General features: G+C 52.4%; 1 protein-coding gene across 7 annotated transcripts; it reads right to left on the bottom strand.

Moving 5' to 3' along the window:
• Positions 1-666: 666 nt before the first annotated feature.
• LTC4S (leukotriene C4 synthase) lies at positions 667-17,597 on the bottom strand. 7 transcript variants are annotated; one of them, XM_077746288.1, is made up of 9 exons: positions 17,283-17,597; positions 13,662-13,814; positions 13,460-13,542; positions 10,020-10,184; positions 3,425-3,569; positions 1,514-1,613; positions 1,337-1,407; positions 1,168-1,249; positions 667-917 (listed from the first exon to the last, which is right to left on the bottom strand). In XM_077746288.1, the coding sequence occupies exons 5-9, from the start codon at positions 3,480-3,482 to the stop codon at positions 776-778; spliced, it is 453 nt and encodes a 150-aa protein (XP_077602414.1). In that variant the 5' UTR covers positions 3,483-3,569; positions 10,020-10,184; positions 13,460-13,542; positions 13,662-13,814; positions 17,283-17,597; the 3' UTR covers positions 667-775. The 7 variants fall into 7 exon arrangements, with proteins under 7 accessions (XP_077602414.1, XP_077602411.1, XP_077602415.1 ...); XM_077746285.1 differs by having other exon boundaries at positions 13,460-13,814; XM_077746289.1 differs by lacking the exon at positions 13,662-13,814.
• Between the last annotated feature and the right edge of the window lie 1,858 nt (positions 17,598-19,455).

Below are 19,455 nucleotides of genomic sequence, written 5' to 3'. Positions count from 1 at the left end.
CACCTTCCACACACACACACACACACACACACGTACGTCACGGACACATTTTAGGGTCTCCCGCCCTCCTGGAGGGGAGGGGCCTGTGCACTCATGGCTGCTCTGCCTGGAAAGCTCTTCTCTGCCAATTCAGCTCAAAAAATAATCACTTCCTTAGGGACGCTATGCCCAGTCAGCAGGCCTTCCCCGGGTCGGGTCCCCCAGGGCCCCCGGACGTTTCCCTGAGAGCGCCTGTCACAACTACAATGACCACGTTGGTTGTCGCCCCCAAGCCTCCGAGGCAGGGTGCCCTGAACATCTACACTGTGCCGCCCAGCAGGGACCTAGTGCTGACGGAGTTGTCAGCTGTAAAAGTCCCGGGTGTCAACTGTGAAAGCCTGGCGACGGGGAAGAGGGCGGCTGGGGAACAGTGAAGGGGCAGGCCTCGGAGGAGGGGACAGGCGAGGACAGCGCTGAATGCGGGGAGGAGGAGCCGTCCGGTGAGCCTCGACAGAAAGGGCGGCCGTGGGCCTGGCGTGTGGCTCCAGGGGCCGAGAGTAGGGCGGGAGAGGACCCTTTTCCTCTGCAGCCCCACCCCCAGGAAGCCCACCCGACTGCGGCGGCCCAGGGGCTGGCTCCAAAGCCCGTAGTGCGCGATCCCCTCCGACCTAGAGAGTGCAATCGGGGTCTGGTCACCGGCACTTTAATTGGAGATTGTATAAAGTGAGAACCCCTCCCTTGTCTTCCCGGAAAGCTCCGGCTCTTCTCCCGCTCCGTCGACCTGTCGTCCTCCATCTCAAGCCCTGGGCAGCAGCGTCCGGAACGGTCCGAGGAGCGAGGCGCGCAGCGCGGCCGGGAGAAAGTGGACTAACAGGCCGAGCGCAGCCAGCGCCACCAGCAGCCAGAGCGCGCGCGCGCTCGCGTACAGGGGAGCCAGCCTGCGGGCAGTGCTCAGCGGGGGCGGGGCGGAGCGACGGAGGCCCCGCCCACCTACCCTGCCGCCCGTTCCACCCACCTCCACCAGGACTCGCCCAGCTCCGCCCCGCTCCTCCAGGACCCGCCCCCCGCCCAAAAGGGCCCACCTCCAGCCAGTCTCCCGGTTTCGCAGCCGGGTGGTCAAGACTCCGCCCACAAGCCGCGTTTCCCCAGCCCCACGGGACCTCCCCAGAGCCCCGCCCCGGCTCTCACCTCTGCTGCGCTGAGCGCGTGTAGCCCTGAAAGTAGCGGAGGCGCGCGAAAAGGTAGACCAAACCGCACAGGGCCGCCGCACCTGGGAGAGGGGCGGGCGGGGCCAGGTGAGCCAGCTGGCGCGGGACCTAGTGTCTCCAGGGCGTGCACGCCCGCCCCTAGCCCAGACCTTCGTGAAAGAAGATGCCGGCGACCCAGAGCGTGGCGAGAAACAGCGGGAAGTACTCGCTGCAGTTCACTCTGCGGTGGAGGCGGGGCGGCGTGAGGGCGCGGGCGGGGGGCCTCGGACCCTGCTGCTGCCCGGGCTCCCTCTCTTCCTGCCCGGAGCCCTCCCGCCGCGCCTCACTGGGCTCGGTAGACGCGCTCGAACTCGGGCGGCCCGGTGGTGAGCGGCGGCGACACGCGGAAGGCTCTGCGCGCAGAGATCACCTGCAGGGAGAAGTAGGCTGGGGGCGAGGATGGGCGGGAGTCAGGTCTGGCTGCCCCGAGGCTGGCAACCTCCGCCTAGTTCCCACCTTTTCTCCATCTTTCTACACGCTGAACTTGTCATGACTCCCCTTTAAATTCCCTATGGAAAAATAAAGTCCTCCCGAGGGGACCTCCTGCCCCATCTCTTTCTGGGCTTGTCCTGTGTCCAAGATGCTCAAGGGGGAGGGCAAGGTGCTGGCCTCGAATGTCGGGAGTCCCTCTTCCCCCCACCCCTCTTGTAGGGGGAGAGGGACGATGCGTCACAGGTACACCGTTACTCGGGAGTGGCCCTCCAGCTTAGTTAGGACTTTGCTCCTGAATCCTTTGACTTGCAAAACACAGACAAATGACCAGCTCCCACTCTCTAGACATGACCTTGGCTTTGAGGGTCCCTGAATAGGACATGCCACTAGGGCTTGAAGGCAGAGTTGGCTGCATTCTCCCTGGTGCAGTGAGCACACACCCTGTGGTTTACAGTCCCTGGTCCCCACCAATAGGGTGGGGGTGGGAGGCTCCTGACCCTACTTCAGGCCAGAATCACTCAGGCCTGTGGCATGGGCTCCTGCTTTGGTTTCTCTGCTCAGGTGCTCTGAACTCTGCCCTAAGTCTGACAGACATCCTCTCCCCTACCCCCCTACCCCAGTTGGTTGCTGCTGAGACTCTTCCAGCCCAATGCCAGGCCTCCAGGGCTCTGCCTCCTCCCCACACCCCGGCCATCCCGTTTCAGCATGGATGGATCTAAGTGCACAAGGGCCCATCTCTTGGCCTGAGCCAGGCCCCCATCACACGCACAGCTCCAGTGCTGGTTGTCTTCAGCTATCTTCCAGCAAATCCTGTGGCCCTTAGTGTGAGGCCTTCTGGAGACATATCCCATCCCAAGTGCAGTGTGTGTGCCAAGGCTATGTGGACCGTCACAGTGTAGGAGCCAGAGGGGGGGCCCCATGGCTACATGAGGAAGAGCTAAGAGCCGAACTTGCCAGTACAGCAGGAGATCAAGTCAACCTGTCTGCCCTGGCCCCTCCAGGGTCCCTGGCGCATACAGTGTAGGGTGATGGCATCCCAAGTGGTAGAGGTATCCAGCCTTGGAACATGTCCTGTGGGGCCAGTCTAAAAGGCCACCACACAGTTTTGGAGGGCCAGGGAGCAGGTTCCAGCCCTGTGCAGCTCCATGCCATCCCAGCATGGCAAAGCCGTGGTCCTGCTGGGACCCCCAGAAAGAGGCTAGATGGAGAGGGCAGGGATCAGCTAGACAGGGTCACTCCAGACCCATGGCTGCCCCACTTCTGTACCCACAACCAGACCACCCTTTCATTCTGGCGCCCCCCCCCCCATCCCAGATCCTATAGCCTAACACACTTGGAAGCTCCACCTGCTCCCTGAAAGCCCCTGCCCTCTTCCAGGGTTCTATCTCGCACCCCCAGCCCACACAAGGCAAGCCTACCTCGATTGTCCCTCTGGGGCCTTTTTCCATTTCCTGTCCCCTCCCTTGGTCAGGCACCCCTGTCAGCCTTGGTCGCTCGCTGCCCAGGGTTTCACAGTTCACCCTGCAGACATTCCCTCCACGGCTTTCCCTGTCCCTAACCGGGGACAGCACAAGCGTCTCAGCCGCGGGGTATCCCAGCCTTCACTGGGCCCAGAAGAGCTTGGGCACCGGGAGTCTGGGCCAGAGGCTCTGCCTCTGCCCTACACCCAGCTCTGGGCCCTCCAGCACCTCCCCGGAGCCTGGAGGGCAGAAGGCAGGCTGCAGGAGCTCACACCCCACCCACCTCCCAAACAGGAGCCAGCCCACCTTGCAACAGGACTCCGAGGAGGGTGACAGTGGCCAGAAGAGCCACCTCGTCCTTCATGGTGTTGGCAGGTCTGTCAGCCGGACTGGTGTGTGGAGACAAGCTGCGGAGCTCTTAACAGCCCCTGTCGGCTGGCTGGCTCGGAGGCTGGTCGGGGAGAGGAAGACTGGCTCAATCTCCCCGCCCCTGCTTGTGGAGGGGGCATGATGGAGGGGCGTGGCCAAGGCCGGCCAGAGCCCAGCAGCCTGGTCAGGCTAGGCAGGCAGAAACCAGGGCCGGACGGAGCCTAGGCAGGACAGAGCAGCGGGCCAGGGACAAGCCGGCCATGCCACTTCCTCCCAGGCGTTCTTGGCTCTTCTTTGCCTAGTCCTGTGCTGGCAGAGTCCAAGCTGTCCACCAGGGCACACCGCAGCCTTGGGTATGTCAATCCAGTGTCCTTCCAGCCCTGTACCCTCAGCAGGCCCTGGGTGGCTCTCCAGACCTCCCCTTATCCTGAGTCTGGTCTCAGGCAACCAGAGGCTCCTACTTGAACTACCCCCTACACCACTTCCCATTGATCATCAAGTCCTGCTTATTCTCAAACCCACCCCGTGCCCTGCCCCAGTCACCTCTCACCTGGGCACAGTTCATGGGTTCCTCGAGGGTTCCCAGCCCTGACCCCACCCCACCCATACACATCCACTTACCTGTTCCCCCTGATCACAGACCAGGGCTGTTATATAACATGCAATTCTGACAGCAGGGCAGTCTGGGCACCCAGACCACATTGGGCACAGCCGAGTTCCTGCTCCCCTCGGGAAACGTGACGGCCTCTGGCCTCACAGCCTCCTGCGCTCCATGCACACAGGCCATCCCAAAGCCCACCTTGCTGGCCCAGAAGGATGGGTCAGCCCACTCAGGGTGGTTGAGCCCAGCATCTCCTGGGACTCACACCCCGGAACAGTCAGCTGCTGTTTCTGCCTGCCCAGGGTCCCACCTTCCTGAGGTTCCAACCTTCCTATTCTCAGGTCCTGTGGTATGGACAGAGCTGCCTCCCAGCCCTCCTGGGCATGGGGGATAGACATGTGAGTCCAAACTGTGTGTGAGCCGAGGCTAACTCAAGATGGTGAGATGCAGTTCTGGAAACTTCCTTAGGACTTTGGGAAGGGAAAGCAAAGTAAGGAAGAAGATTTCCAGGGGCCATTTATGGCTACTGGCCACCCCGAGGAAGACGGAGCAATGCAAGGCCATGCTTTGAGGAGAGAGGTGGCTGGTGTCCTGGAGTCCCCTGGGACCACCTTGCCTGGAACCTCCCTCTCCCCCCACAGCCCTGGCCATTCAGCCTTATCATTTTGTAAGACAGCCACTTCTCCTTTTGGCTCATGCTAGTTGGAGGCGGGTTTTGGTCAGCCGTAGCACACTCCAGACTGATGCCCGAGCACAGGCAGGAGCTGGCGACGCCACAAACAGGTACGGGCCATGCCGTGGGAGCAACAGAGCAGCAGGTCCTTTGGGGCAACTGCCACTGCTTTTTAGCCTTGGGCCACTGTGGTCCCCTGGCACCCTCTGCTTGGTCACTCTGGGGAAGTCTCCACATAGCAGGGTCATGTGACCTCTGGAGCTCCACCCCCGCCACTCAGCTGGCCTCCTTCCTCACCTGGGTTCCAGTCCGAGAGCTTTGTTGCCTGCTGGGCTCCCCAAGAACCCGTTTTGTCCTCTCATGGCCTGGCCAATGCCTGACAAATGCCCCTTGCCATTAGTGCCCCCAAAGAATCAGCTGCTTCCCAGGGGCTGCAGCGGGCTCCTCAGAGGCAGGGGTGAGTCTCCGGGTCTGTGCCCTGCTTTGCACCAGCTTGCCAGTCGCCATGGTTGGCGCTCAATGGTGGAGAAATGACCGACAGAAGCTCAGAAACAGACTGGTGCACCCGGAAGCAGATGCCAGACGAGCCCTCAAGCTCTCTCTCTGCCTGCTCAGCTCCCCTGTCCTCCCTGAAAGTGGTCCTGACCACAGCCCCCTGCTATGGCCCCAGCTGGGACCCGGTTAGCAGGTAGGCTGTTTGCGTGAACCACATGTGTCTGTGGGCGGTCATGGCGTGTTTTCCAGGGCCCTTGGGCTTGCTAACGTGGCGGAGCTCATCTGGGGCCCGCGCATGTGTCCGTGGGGCTCTGTCCATTTCAGGGGCTCCTCTCTGCTAGAACTTTCATTTCCTCTGAGACCTAGACATCCTCCCTTCCAAGCTGATCCCCTGCCCTGACAACAGGAAGCTGAGGCAGCTTCTGAGGAAGTCCTTGGGCAGATGTCCAGGCAGTAATTGGGGTCTCCACCCCTGGAGCTCTCCCCAGATCCTGCCATTTGCATTTCACTCCCTCTGCCCTTGCCCAGCCTCTCAGAGCCCTGTCTGGGCCGGGCCTGCTCTGGAGGCCAGAGGTCCAGCCCGGGGCACTCCAGGCATGGGCCACCCACCCACCCTCCTGGGCAGCCATTGTCAGACCATTCTTATCATGAAGGAAGTGGAAAAGCCCCTCCCTGAGCCCCTGCAGGACATGCCTCTGTGCTCCAGCCCCTACAGGGCCCCAAGGAACCTTCTAGAAGCTGAGCTCGCCCAAGGATCTCTGGAGAGTGACAGAGTCTGCAGAGCCATTATGAAAAGAAGAAACCACAACTTCAGAACAATAGACCACCATAAGCAGTAGAGAACTCAGACACTGAGCTTAATTTAAAAAGGAGGGCACTAGGCTGGCTCAGTGGGAAGAGCACGTGACTCTTGGTCTTGAGGTTGCAAGTTCAAGCCCTACATTGGGCATAGAGATTACTTAAATAAATAAACTTGAAAAACAAAAAAGAGGGGGGCACCTGGGTGGCTAAGCGTCTGACGTCGGCTCAGGTCACGATCTTGTGGTCTGTGAGTTTGAGCCTGTGTCAGGCTCTGTGCTGACCACTCAGGGCCTGGAGCCTGCTTTGGATTCTGTCTCCCTCTCTCTGCCCCTCCCCCCCCCAAATAAAAATAAACATTAAAAAAAAAAGATGTTGAAATGATTTTACTTACCAAAAAAGTTGCAAAAATAGTACACAGTTCCCATATACCCTCTACCCAGCTCACTCTAATGTGAAAATCTGATTTAACCCTAATTCAATTATGCAAACTAGGAGATTAACATCGACACAAACCCATCAGCCACTCTACAGATCTCATTCAAATTTCCCCAATTCTCCCACTACAGTAGGACTGAGGCGTCAAAAACATTATGCTAAGTTGTGCCCCAAACACAAAAGACCACATAGGGTATAACTCTCTTCATATGAAGTGTCCAGAAAAAGCAAATCAAAAGAAACAGAGAACAGATCACAGACAGCCTGGGGGTGGGGGGCAGATATGATGAAGATGTTCTAGAACCAGATTATGGGATGTTTGCACAGCTCAGTACATTTACTCAAAGTCAATGGATTGTACACTTAAATTGGGCAATTGTTGTGGTATGGAAATTAGTTGACCCTTGAACAAGACAGGGGTTAGGTAGCAACAGTCAAAAATCAGTAGAGTTCCCCCAAAACTTAACTACTAACAGCCTACTGTGGACCAGAAGCCTTAACATAATAACAATTATTTTGCATTTTACATGTATTATACACTATATTCTTGCAATAAAGTAAGCTAGAGAAAATTACTAAGAAAATCATGAGGGAGCACCTGACTGGCTAAGTCTGTAGAGCATGTGAGTCTTGATTTCAGCATTATAAATTTGAGCCCCGCGTTGGGTATAGTGATTATTTAAAAATAAAAGTCTTAAAAAATTGGGGCGCCTGGGTGGCTTAGTCGGTTAAGCGTCCGACTTTCGCTTAGGTCATGATCTCGCGGTTCGTGGGTTCGGGCCCTGCGTCAGGCTCTGTGCTGATAGCCAGCCCAGAGCCTGGAGCCTGTTTCAGTCTGTGACTCCTTCTCTCTCTGACCCTCCCCTGCTCACGCTGTCTCTCTCTCCTAGAAATAAAAAAAAAACAAAACAAAACCTTAAAATAAATAAAAAAAATAAAAATAAAAAAATAAAAATCGTAAAGAAGAGAAAAAACATTTACAATACTGTACTGTGTTTATTGAAAAAAAATCCACGTATAAGTCAACCTGCGCAATTCAAACCCATGTTGCTCAAGGGTCAACTGTACACCTCAGTAAAGTGTTTTTTTCTTTAAGTTTATTTATTTAAAAAGCTTTTTTAATGTATATTTATCTTTGAGAGACAGAGCATGAGTGGGGGAGGGGCAGAGAGAGAGGGAGACACAGAATCTGAAGCAGGCTCCAGGCTCTGAGCTGTCAGCACAGAGCCCGACACGGGGCTCAAACTCACGAACCATGAGACCATGACCTGAGCCGAAGTCATACGCTTAACTGACTGAGCCACCCAGGTGACCCTTAAGTTTATTTACTTTGAGAGAGAGAGCAGGGGAGGGGCAGCGAGGGGGAGAGAGGGCATGGAGACCAATGTGGGGCCCCAACTCACGAACCATGAGGTCATGAGCTGAGTGTAGGTCAAGAGTCAGACGCTTAACTGACTGAGCCACGCCGGCGCCCCTAAGCCTTTTACACAAGAAAGTAATGACCTATGATGATAGCATATCTTGCTCCTGACTTTGAGCCCAACCTGCCCCCAGCTCACACTCCACCTGCAGAGACACCTCACAGATTCATGGCTCTGACCTTGGTTCTCCTCAGCCTGATGCCATTCAGGCTCTGGGGCCCCTTAGGCACCCCGCCCAGGACTCCTGGGACCCTTCCCTGGCTGCCCTTGTCCCTTTCTGCTTTCCTTGTTGGGTTTTCTATCTCCCCAGCCTTCCAGGAGTGTCCACGAGGAGATGCCTGTGGCCTGCCTTGTCCCCAGGCTGTGTGCAGTGGGTGCTCAGAGAAATGTACCCATGAAAGATGGAACAGAGACTTCCCAGCTGGCCTGGCTGCCCTTCTGCCCCCTCCCCCTGGAAACCACTGAACTGAGAGTAAGGAAACAGTGACCTGAGCAAATAGAACCAGATCCCTTTAGAGGATGGGGGCGGGGGCACTTGCCATAGTGTTGCAAGGGTTTTACAAGGATGCCTGGCCTCTGCTTCAGTCAGTGGGTTCTGGGTCTGAGAACTGATTTGGATCTGGAAATGGGCAAGGGCTCAGCTAATTTGGCTTTCTGCTGATCCATTCTTTTTTTTTTTTTTTTTTTTAAGTTTATTTATTTTCAGAGAGACAGAGGACAGCATGAGTCGGGGATGAGCAGAGAGAGAGAGGGAGACAGAGAATCCCAGGTAGGCTCTGTGCTGTCAGCACAGAGCCCAACATGGGGCTTGACCCCGGAAACCATAAGATCATGACCTGAGCCGACATCAAGTCAGATGCTCAACTGACTCAACCACGCAGGTGCCCATGGCCTCCATTATTTGTCTCTTTTTGTCTCCGTGGTTCCGAAGGCACAGGGTTCTGTCATGCCTATCACCCATCCCGGACTACATACAGGGGCCATGGAAGCAGGTAACAAACCCAAGTGTGTTCTGGGCCTCCCAAAAAGAGTCCTAGCCAAGTTGCATTTCACAGTGAATTAGCTGGGCCCGAGACCCCTGGGACAGCTCCCTGGCTCCTAGATGTATCAGGGGACGGTCTTACTAAGCCGCTGGCATTGTGCAAACAGGAGTTTACATGACAGGGCTGTGACCACTGTCCTTGCAAGTTCAGCCCTTGGCTAACATCTGCCAACTTAGATTTCAGGAGGGTTTCCACCATTAACTGATAAGAATGGCTCACTGTGCCTAATCTGTTTGGGTTTACATGGAACATCTATGCTCCTTTTGGGAGTCTGAAATTTTGGTTCATGCTGGACAGACAGAACCTACATGACCAGCCCCCCCATTAAAAACCTGGGTGGGGGCGCTGGGGGGGCTCAGTCGGTTGGACGTCCGATTTCACTCAGGTCAGGATCTCCCGGTTCATGAGTTCCAGCCCCACATCGGGCTCTCTGCTGTCAGCGCAGAGGCTGCTTTGGATCCTCTGTCCCCCCTCCACCTCCCCCACTCATGGTCTCTCTCTCAAAAATAAACAAACATTAAAAAAAAAACTTAACAAACAAACCCGGGGTGCTGAGTCTCTAATGAGCTTCCCCGGCTGGCAACATTTCATGTCGTCACATCTTACTGCTGGAGGAACTGCGCATGTCCCGTGTGGCTCCAACTGCAGGGGCTCTTGGAGGCTTGTGCCTGCTTTCCCCACTCTTTGCGCCGCGCGCCTTCTCCCCTTTGCTGACTTGGCTCTGTGCCCGCTGGCTGTGCCCCACCCTGAGCGCCAGGAGCTGTACTATGAGCACTGCTAATGCTAAGTCCCGGGGTTCTCCCAGCACGTCACGGGGCCCAGGCTGGTCTCGGGGACCCTCTGACACAGGCAGATTTACACCTTGGCTCCTTGGCCCACAGAGTAAGAGGTACTGGAGTAGGAAAAGCCAAGCGGAATCTCGAAACTGTTACCCACTCACCAGGAGGGTGTGTTACAGAACAAACTGCCTTGGGGAGGAAAGGCAGAGATTAGTGCCACACTGAATGCCTAAAGGTTGGAGGGTGGTGGCTCCCATTACCCCCGCCCCCCAGGTTATATTCACCAGTCTGGCCCCGACAAAGAGCACAGGAATCCTAGCAGATGTCAGGGACCCAGGCTGGTCGCGGCCCTCACTGCAGTGGCCAGATGTGGAATGGTTATTTGAGCATGTTACACAGGCTAGAGGAGATGACGCGGAGCTGCTGGATGCGATCTTTTCTGTTCTCGTCTGAAAAGAGAAATGGATGGGGCGGCTGGGTGGTCTCATTGGTTAAGCATCTGTCTTCGGCTTGCGTCATGATTTCAGGGTTTGTGAGTTCGAGCCCCGTGTCGGGCTCTGAGCAGAGCCTGGGGCCTGTGTCGGATTCTGTGTCTCCCTTTCTCTCTGCCCCTCCCCTGCTTGTACTCTGTCTCTCAAAAATAAATTTTAAAAATTAAAGAAAACGAATCCTTTACAGAATGAAAGAATTAAAATTAATTAAAAATAAAATTTAAAAATGCGAAGAAGATTGGAAGCAGTTTGGAGTCATGTGGGATGGACAGCATTATAAGTTTAGGCTTGCCCTGGGACTGCTTTATTTTATTTTAACATTTTAAATGTTTATTTATTTTTGAGAGAGATAGAGCACAAGCAGGGGAGGGGCAGAGAGAGAGGGAGACAGAATACGAAGCAGGCTCCAGGCTCTGAGCTGTCAGCATGGAGCCTGACACGGGGCTCGAACCCATGAACTATGAGATCATGACCTGAGCTGAAATCAGACATTCATCCATCTGAGCCACACAGGCACCCCAAACCCAGAACCGTTTTCACTGTCTCACTCTCTGTCATAATACAGTTTGGAGGAAACAATGCTCTGGGCATTCACCCAAAATCACATTGGTCCAGTATATGGACCTGAGGATCCATCTTGTGATTTGACCTGAGGAACAGGAAACGCAGAGTATATCTGTGGCCATGCTGAGACACGCAGTCCAAAAAGCCAGGGACTTGGGGTGCCTGGGTGGCTCAGTTGGTTGAGCGTCCAGTTTCAGCTCAGGTCATGATGTCATGGCTTGTGGTTCGAGCCCCGTGTCGGGCTCTGTGCTGACAGCTCAGAGCCTGGAGCCTGCCTTGGATTCTGTGTGTCTCTCTCTCTCTGCCCCTCCCCCACTCGTGTTCTGTCTCTCTCTGTCTCAAAAATAAATAAAAACAAAAAAATTAAAAAAACAAAAAACCCCAAAAGGCCAGGGACTTGTCCCCTCAATGAGGTTGCTCGTCAGTGGCCTATCAGACATCCCATCAGAAATAAATATGGGGGCACCTGGGTGGCTGAGTCGGTTAAGCGTCCGACTTCGGCTCAGGTCACGATCTCACGGTTCGTGAGTTCGAGCCCCATGTTGGGCTCTCTGTTGTCAATGGGGAGCCTACTTCCAATCCTCTGTCCCCGTCTCTCTCTGCCCGTCTCCTGATCGTACTCTCTCTTTCTCTTTCTCTTAAAAATAAATAAAACATTTAAAAAAAGAGTTAAGGAAAGAAGTAAATACAGGTTATTGCAGTTCACATGAAAAAAGGAACACAAGACATGGTAGGTCTCTGGGTTTGGGGTGCCATATATTCCATACTCGGGGACCCTACTGTGACACACTTATCAGATGACGCAGAAGGCTGCCAGCTGTGAATAGCGACGAGGGCAAGTGCTCCCAGCATGGCCCACCAGGCCCGGCAGATCCCCTTGAGCTGGAATGATCTGTGACAGAGAAAGAGATGCCCTGTGTTTCTGGAAATCCTCAGTAAGAGTAGTGGCGCACAGCCCTCGGGCCCCGGAACAGGGCTATGCCTTCCCTGCCACGAAGTGTACATCAGTCCGAAAACAAAGCAAAACTTGACCATGGGACCATGGGACACCGAGGCATCAAGTGAGTATGTGGCTAGAGTGGCTTGTCACTACTCTAGGGGACTCTGATTCTGGGGGAGCCAAAAAGTCACAACAGAGGACCGTCACACAAGGGCAAGGGTGCTTGGTATTGGCTGAGTGGGGTCTAGAGCACAGGTCAGTATCTGCATCACCCACTACTTCGGCCCCTCCCAGCACCTCTCCCTCAGCCACTGGCCAAAACAGGCCTGGAGAGGGGCTCCCTTTGACCAGAGGGTCCTTACAGTGGTTTTCAACGCACAGAAGCTCTTATTTTTATTATTTTTAATGTTTATTTTTGAGAGAGAAAGAGCATGAGTGGACGAAATGCAGAGATGGGGGGGACAGAGGATCAGAAGTGGGCTCCACCTTGACAGCAGAGAGCTGACGCAGGGCTCAAACTCACGGACTATGAGCTCATGACCTGAACCGAAACCAAGAGTCGGAAGCTTAACTGACTGAACCACCCAGGCGCCCCCACAGAAGCTCTTAATTTTACCGTAAGAAGTTTATGCATGTTTTACTCTTACGTTTGTCTTGTATACTCAGGTCTTCAATCCACTGGGGGATTGGTTTGCTTATGGGTTACATTTTTATTTTTAATTTTTTTTTTTATTTCTAGGAGAGAGAGAGAGAGAGACAGCGTGAGCAGGGGAGGGCCAGAGAGACAGGGAGACACAGACTCTGAAATTGGCTCCAGGCTCTGAGCTGGCAGTCAGCACAGAGCCCGATGCAGGGCTCGAACCAACAAACCGCGAGATCATGACCTAAGCGAAAGTCGGACGCTTAACCGACTAAGCCACCCAGGCACCCCTGGGGTTACATTTTTTAATGTAAAAACCAAAAATGTTTTTAAACATAATTTCAGAAAATTTGAAAGAAGAGCACAAAGCATTGTGGTATATTCTTCACTGAGGTTTCTATTATTTTATTGTATTTGATTTACCTGGCTCTTTTCTCTCCCTCTCTTTCTTTCCCTTCACACACACACACACACACACACACACACACACTCACACACACAATGATCTTTCTGAGTCACTTGAGGGTAATTTGCAGACAAAATGCCCTTTGCTCCTCAACACTGCCATGTTCATAAACATTCTCTTATATAGCTACAGTACAATTAGCATAATCAGGTAATTAACATTAAGACAGTACCATTATCAATATATACAAATATTGAATCATTATGCTGTATACCTGGAACTAATATCATGTTATATGTCAGTTATATCTCAATTTAAAAAGAAGACAACACCAGGGAGCTTGAGGGGTTCAGTCAGCTAAGTGACTGACTTGATTTCGGCTCAGGTCATGATCTCCAGGTTCGTGATATCAAGCCCTGAGTTGGGCTCTGCACTAATGGCATGGATCCTGCTTGGGATTCTCTATCTCTCTCTTTCTCTCTCGTTCTGTGCTCCTGCCCTGCTCGTGCTCTCTTCTCTCTCAGAAGAAATATATAAACTTAAAAAAAAAAGACAATACCATTATCAATATAAACAAATATCAAATCACTATGCTGTCTACCTGAAGCTAATATCATGTTATATATCAATTATATCTCAATTAAGAAAAAAGACAATACCATAATTGAATCAACAGACTTTACCAGATATTGTTTATCCTTATGGCGAAAGAACCTCCAGGATTCTGTGTTGGGTTCATTGTCAAGGGCATTCAGTCTCCTGTAATCTGGAAGAGTTCATGAGTTCACAAATCTTTGTCTTTCATGAGCACAGGCCAGTTATTTTGCAGAAATCCACCGATTTGATTTTATCTGAGGTTTCAGCTGATTAGAATCGATCACGCACCTTGACCAGGAGGGGCAGGGGAACGGCACTGTGTTCTTCTCAGTGCACTGTCAGGAGGTACGTGATGTCAGTCTGTCCTGTTCCTAGAGATGGTTTTTTCTTTCAAAGATTTTAAGTAGTCTCTACATTTTTTTTTTTATGGTTTATTTATTTCTGAGAGAGAGAAAGAGAGAGAATGAACAGGGGAGGGTCAGAGAGAGGGAGACACAGAATCCAGAACAGGCTCCAGGCTCTGAGCTGTTAGCATGGAGCCTGACGTGGGGCTCAAACCCACAAACCGTGAGATCATGACCTGAGCTGAAGTCGGACGCTTAACTGACTGAGCCACCCAGGGGCCCCTAAGTAGTCTCTATACCCAACACTGGGCTCGAATTTACAACCCCAAGATCAAGAATTGCGTGCTCTACCGACTGAACCTTGTTCCTGGAGTTGTTTTCACTGTACTGTTACCATGGTGACTGCCAGGTTCTCTACTGGAAAGAGATCTGCAGGGACTCTCAGCGCACCGACTCCATTCCAACCCCTTGCTTTGCACTAAGGGACTTTGCCCAAATTCTGCCACAGCTTCCAGCAGCCTAAGGCCACTGAGACGACCCAGCCCTTTTGGGCACCAGTCTGGAAAAGATAAAGGCTGACAAAAGAATTTACCATTTGTTCCAGTCCTAAGATGGGCTCCTGACCTCCCATTCTTTTTTTTTCTTTAAGTATATTTATTTATGTTGAGAGAAAGAGGGACAGAGCCAGAGACAGAGAGAGAAGTGCGTGTGCAAGAGTGGGTTGAGGAGCAGACAGAGAGGAAGAGAATCCCAAGCAGGCTCTGCACCTTCAGGGCAGAGCCCAATGTGGGGCTCGAACTCACAAACCTCGAGATCATGACCTGAGCCAAAATCAAGGGTTGCCTACTTAACCGACGGAGCCACCCAGGCGCCCCTCCTGACTTCTCATTCTTAGAGCATTTATAGGAAACCCTGACAACTGTGAGTCCCTTCTCTGTACGTGAGGTATATGTGTACCGCTTACAACCCAGCAATGTCCTTCCCCAGGACCTGAAAGCCATTTGTTTGAACTGTTGTCATCAGGAAGGCTGGGACCTCTGTCTCCCTGTCTCCGAGAGAAGAAGCCTGACTTTAAGAAGTGCCTTGGTGCGCCGGGGTGGCTCAGTCGGTTCAGCGTCTGCCTCTTGTTTTCAGCTCAGGTCATGATCCTAGGGTCGTGGGACTGAGCCTTGTGTCAGGCTCTGCACTGAGCGTGGAGCCTGCTTGGGATTCTCTCTTTCCCCTCTCTCTCTGTCCCTCCCCCACTTAGGCTCTCGCTCTCCCCCCCCTAAAATAATAATAACAAAGAAGTGCCTCATCATTTTGACAATGACAGTGACCAACCCTGTTAACCGTGTCTTGTAATTTTCACCTCCCCGACTCTGTTGGAGTTCCTACTATGTTTTACTTCCTTTATCTAAAGTCTGGCTTTGCTGATGTTTGATAAAAATAACTTCTTTCCCATTGAAACTTCTCTTTGTAGGATCATACTATGAGGTTCTGTAAAAAAATATTCCGTTACTCCTCAAACTTTCACCGACTGATTTTACAACAACCATTCGTGACTCTGCCTGAGTCATTTATGATGATGGTAGCCAAATGGTGATTTTCTAATTCCATCATTCTTTTTACATTTATTAGTGAAAAAGAGCTTTCCCTTGTTCTCCACTTATTTAGTTACTTGAATCATTATGAATTCATAACTTCTTAAATTCAAACTAAATTCCCGGGGCACCTGGGTGGCTCAGTTGGTTGAGCATTCAACTCTTATTTTGGCTCAGGTCATGATCTCATCAGGTCATAATCAGGTCATGATCTCATGGCTCCTGAATTTGAGCCCTGTATCAGGCTCCAAGCTGATGGTGTGGAAATTGCTTGGAATTCTCCTTCTCTCCCTCTCTCTCTGCCCTTCTCCCACTCATACTCTCTCCCCCTCTCTCTTCCAAAATAGATGACTAAACTTAAAAAAAAAAAAAAAGGAAGAGAAAAGAAGGAAAAGCTCAGAGGACACAGCACCCAGTTTGAAGGGGTACCCACTGGCCAAACCTGGACAGTATGGACATCAAAATACATAGTAACTTAATTTTGCCCATTCAGGAAAATAAGAATTTATTTTCTTAAGTTTGTTTATTTATTTTGAGAGAGAGAGAGAAGAGAGAGAAAGCACTCCTTGCTTGTTTATGTAAGTCCCTTAGTCTGTAACAGAACTTACTTTCCTTGAGATTTGCAGCCCCCTGGCCTTGAGGAGTAAAGGACCAGAGTTTCCCAAGAGAAAAGGCCTGACTACATTTGAAAACCACCTGCTGCTAATGCCAGTGAGTCTGTTCAGAGTCACGTGGCCTGGGCACCTGCTTCTCCTGCACAGAGCCCCATTCCCTTTCCCCAGGCCCCCCCTTTCAAACCCTCTGGCCGGGGCCACCCTGGAGGCTCAGTCAGTTTACGCTCCCGCTTTGGGTCAGGTCATGATCTCACAGCTCATGAGTTCAAGCCCCTCCTTGGGCTCGCTGCTGTCACCACAGAGGCGGCTTCAGATCCTCTGTCCCTCTCTCTCTGTCCCTCTTCCACTTGCACTATTTCAAAAATAAATAACACATTAAAAAAATAGTTTTGGGGGCGTCTGGGTGGCTCAGTCGGTTAAGCATCGGACTTCGGCTCAGGTCACGATCTCACGGTTCGTGGGTTCGAGCCCCGCGTCAGGCTTTGTGCTGAGAGCTCAGAGCCTGGAGCCTGTTTCAGATTCTGTGTTTCCCTCGCTCTCTGTCCCTTCCCCACTCATGCTCTGTCTCAAAAATAAATAAACTATTAAAAAACAGTTTTAAAACCTTCCAGTTTTCTTTGGGCGGAAAAGACGGTCTTTGACGCATTAGTCCACCATCTTCTTAGGTTGCTGGCTTCCTGAATAAAGCCCTTTCTTTCCCAGCATCATAATGTCTCTGGGATATTGATTTTCTAGCGTGGCACAGAACCTGAGTTCCAAACCCTTTCTCTGGCCAGTATCAATATTACATCCAGTATCAATTTACACAGATATGAATTTAAATATCGTAGCCAATATTCACTGAAATTCTCTGACAGTTTTATTTTTACTTATTTACTTATTTTTAATGTAATCTCATGGAAACCACCTTGACAAAAAAATCAATTTAAGAAATAAAAGTTAAACATTAAGAATAGGATGTCATATTGTGTTATCAACTGTGTTACAAATAAAAAAAATTAAAATGTAAAAAAAAAAAATCTCTACACCTAATGTGGAACCTGAGAGAGAGAGAGAGAGGACAAGGGGGAGGAGAGGGAGACACAGAATCCGAAGCAGCTCCAGACTCTAAACTGTCAGCACTGAGCCCGACGCGGGGCTCGAAGCCACAGACTGCGAGATCATGACCTGAGCCAAGTGAACAACCCAGGCGCCCCTCTCCCTCTGCCAGACAATCTTAAAAGAGCTTAGAATCAGTTAGAAGGAAAACCCCCGCAACCCTGAAATCGCTCATTCCCTCACGCTCTTCCAGGAGACAGAGGAGGGCGAGCCTTCAGCTGAGCATTTGGGGGGCCAGAAAAACCGTATTTGAAATGCTGATAAACTTACCTTCTCAACAAAACACGTAACCTCAAAACCTCCCGTTTGCATTGGGCGAGTTGCTCAGAAACAGGATTCGGGGACGTGCGGGGCTTGTGGGAGAGAGAGGTCCGGGTAGCAAGCGGGTCAGGGCGGCCCACTGAGCTGCGATGTGGCTGCGGCCGAGCCACAGCCTCCCGCCGCCGCCGAGAGGGCCCTCGGCGTGGCCCCGCACTGGGAGGCAGGTCGGGCCTCGGCACCCCCACAGGGACCGGGCATCGAGAGCAGGCGGCCCTGCGTAGCGGACGTTAGCTGGAGCCGCGAAGCTCCCTGGGCAAGGCCAGTCCTAAGGAGAATCCCTCTGGCCTTGGCCCAGAACACTGGGAGCGCGCCACAGCGACACCTAGAGTCCGCACCTTGCACCACTCGGTCCTCTATTTTTTTATTTTAATGTTTATTTTCCAGAGAGAGAGAGTGCGAGCGAGCGGGGGAGGGGCAGAGAGAGAGAAGGGGACAGAGGATCCCAAGCGGGCTCCGCGCTCTCAGCAGCTATCCCAAATGCGAGGCTGGAACTCATTAAACCTGAGCTCACAACCTGAGTCACCCAGGCGCCCCTTTGGGCCCTCTTTATGCAGTAAGTTCAGTCCCCCAGCAAGTGGCACCTTAGGAGTCAGGACTCTTTTCCTGGGGAAATTTAAAATAAGGCTAGTGAGTGGGGCGCCTGGGTTGAGTGTGGAGCTCTTCACCTCGGCTCAGTTCGTGATCTCATGGTTCAGGGGCTCAAGCCTCACTACAGGCTCTGCAGTAACATCTCAGAACCTGCTTGGGATTCTCTCTCTCCCTCTCTCTCAAAATAAATAAACTTAAAAAAAAAGGTTAGTGGGACACATAACAGCTGGTTTCAGGCTTCATCACCTCCGTCTTCTACCACCCAGTCTAGATTGCCCTCACCCTCAGCTAGCACTTCAGTTTACCTGGAGGGGTGACCCAGACCCTGGAGGGGTCTGAGCCCCTGGTCACCCAGCACTATCAATGCATGGTGGCCGCACCAGTCCACTCACCACCAAAATTGTACCAAGAGACACAGCATGGGGTCAGAGTGGTGGAATGCACTCTCCCTCTCCAGTGTGGAACCTCACCCTCCTCCCTTGATGGTCAAGGTCAGCTCCTCCTGCCAGGACCCTGGCCTCTTCATCTGACTTCAAGGGACCCTGGAGGCTGCTGTAGCTTAATAGGACTCCTGCTGTGTCTTCTGGTGAATATGTTATCCTTTTGGGAGTCAGGGTCTCTGGGTGCACACAGCCTGAAGTTGCAGGACAGAAAGCACAAGCTCTCCTAAAGGGTCTTGGGAGTGACAGCAAGCAAGGCCACCTCTACTTCCACTCCTGTGGGTTGCCCCTCCCCCTCCCGTCTCCTACCTATTGGAGCCGCAGCCCCATGTCCCCATCACTGATCCGGGGTATATACCCCTTCCTGGCAGAAGGCACCCTTTCCTTCCAAGGTCTTCTCACTAATCTGGCCCTTGACCGGTGCCTTATTTTTGAGAGAGTGAGTGAGAGAGAAAGAGAGGGAGAGATGGCGTATGAATGGGGGAGGGAGACACAGAATTCGAAGGAAGCTCCAAGGTCCAAGCTCTTGGCACAGAGCCCAAAGCGGGGCTTGAACCCACAAGCTATGAGATCATGACCTGAGCCTAAGTTAGACGTTTAACCCACTGAGCCACCCAGACGGCCCCTAGCCTGTACCTTTCAACAGTCTTTCCATTGCTCTTCAGGTTAGCAGCTTCTGTGTGTCCGGAAGGGGGTGTAGCACATTGGATCCTGCTGCCACGCATCCGGACTGTGCTACTGTCGAGAGGCACTTGATCCAATCCAAGGTGACATAGGATATATTCTGTATTGGAAGGTCAAGTACTCTGAACCCTCAGCAAGCAGCAGGACAGCCAGAGAGCCACACCTGGACTCTGTGTCCGTTCCAGAAGGTGAGAATGGCTGGTGCCAAGAACACAAAGGATGAAGACTGAGGAACTGGCACAGATTAGGAGACTGAGGAGGCTTGACGACTCATGCAATGAGATCCTGGATTGGGGACCGGAAAAAGGGCACTACAAGGACTACTCTTGAAATTTGAATAAGATCTGTTGATTAGTTAACAGTCTCTGTTTCGGTGTGAATTTCCTGTTTTCTTAAATGTTTATTTTTGA

Source organism: Crocuta crocuta, unplaced genomic scaffold, assembly GCF_008692635.1.
Source record: "Crocuta crocuta isolate KB4526 unplaced genomic scaffold, BGI_CrCroc_1.0 scaffold218, whole genome shotgun sequence".
Taxonomy (NCBI): Eukaryota; Metazoa; Chordata; class Mammalia; order Carnivora; family Hyaenidae; genus Crocuta; species Crocuta crocuta.
This window is presented reverse-complemented; position numbering and strand designations above follow the sequence as displayed.

Bases quoted from the DNA above. Each gene is read 5' to 3' on its own strand.
- LTC4S (XM_077746285.1), bottom strand. From the start codon at position 3,482: ATGAAGGACGAGGTGGCTCTTCTGGCCACTGTCACCCTCCTCGGAGTC. The intron at 1,614-3,424 runs GTGGGCTGGCTC...CCTCGCCCCCAG, and splicing joins CCTCGGAGTCCTGTTGCAAG to CCTACTTCTCCCTGCAGGTG. The intron at 918-1,167 runs GTGAGAGCCGGG...CACTGCCCGCAG, and splicing joins ACGCGCTCAGCGCAGCAGAG to GCTGGCTCCCCTGTACGCGA.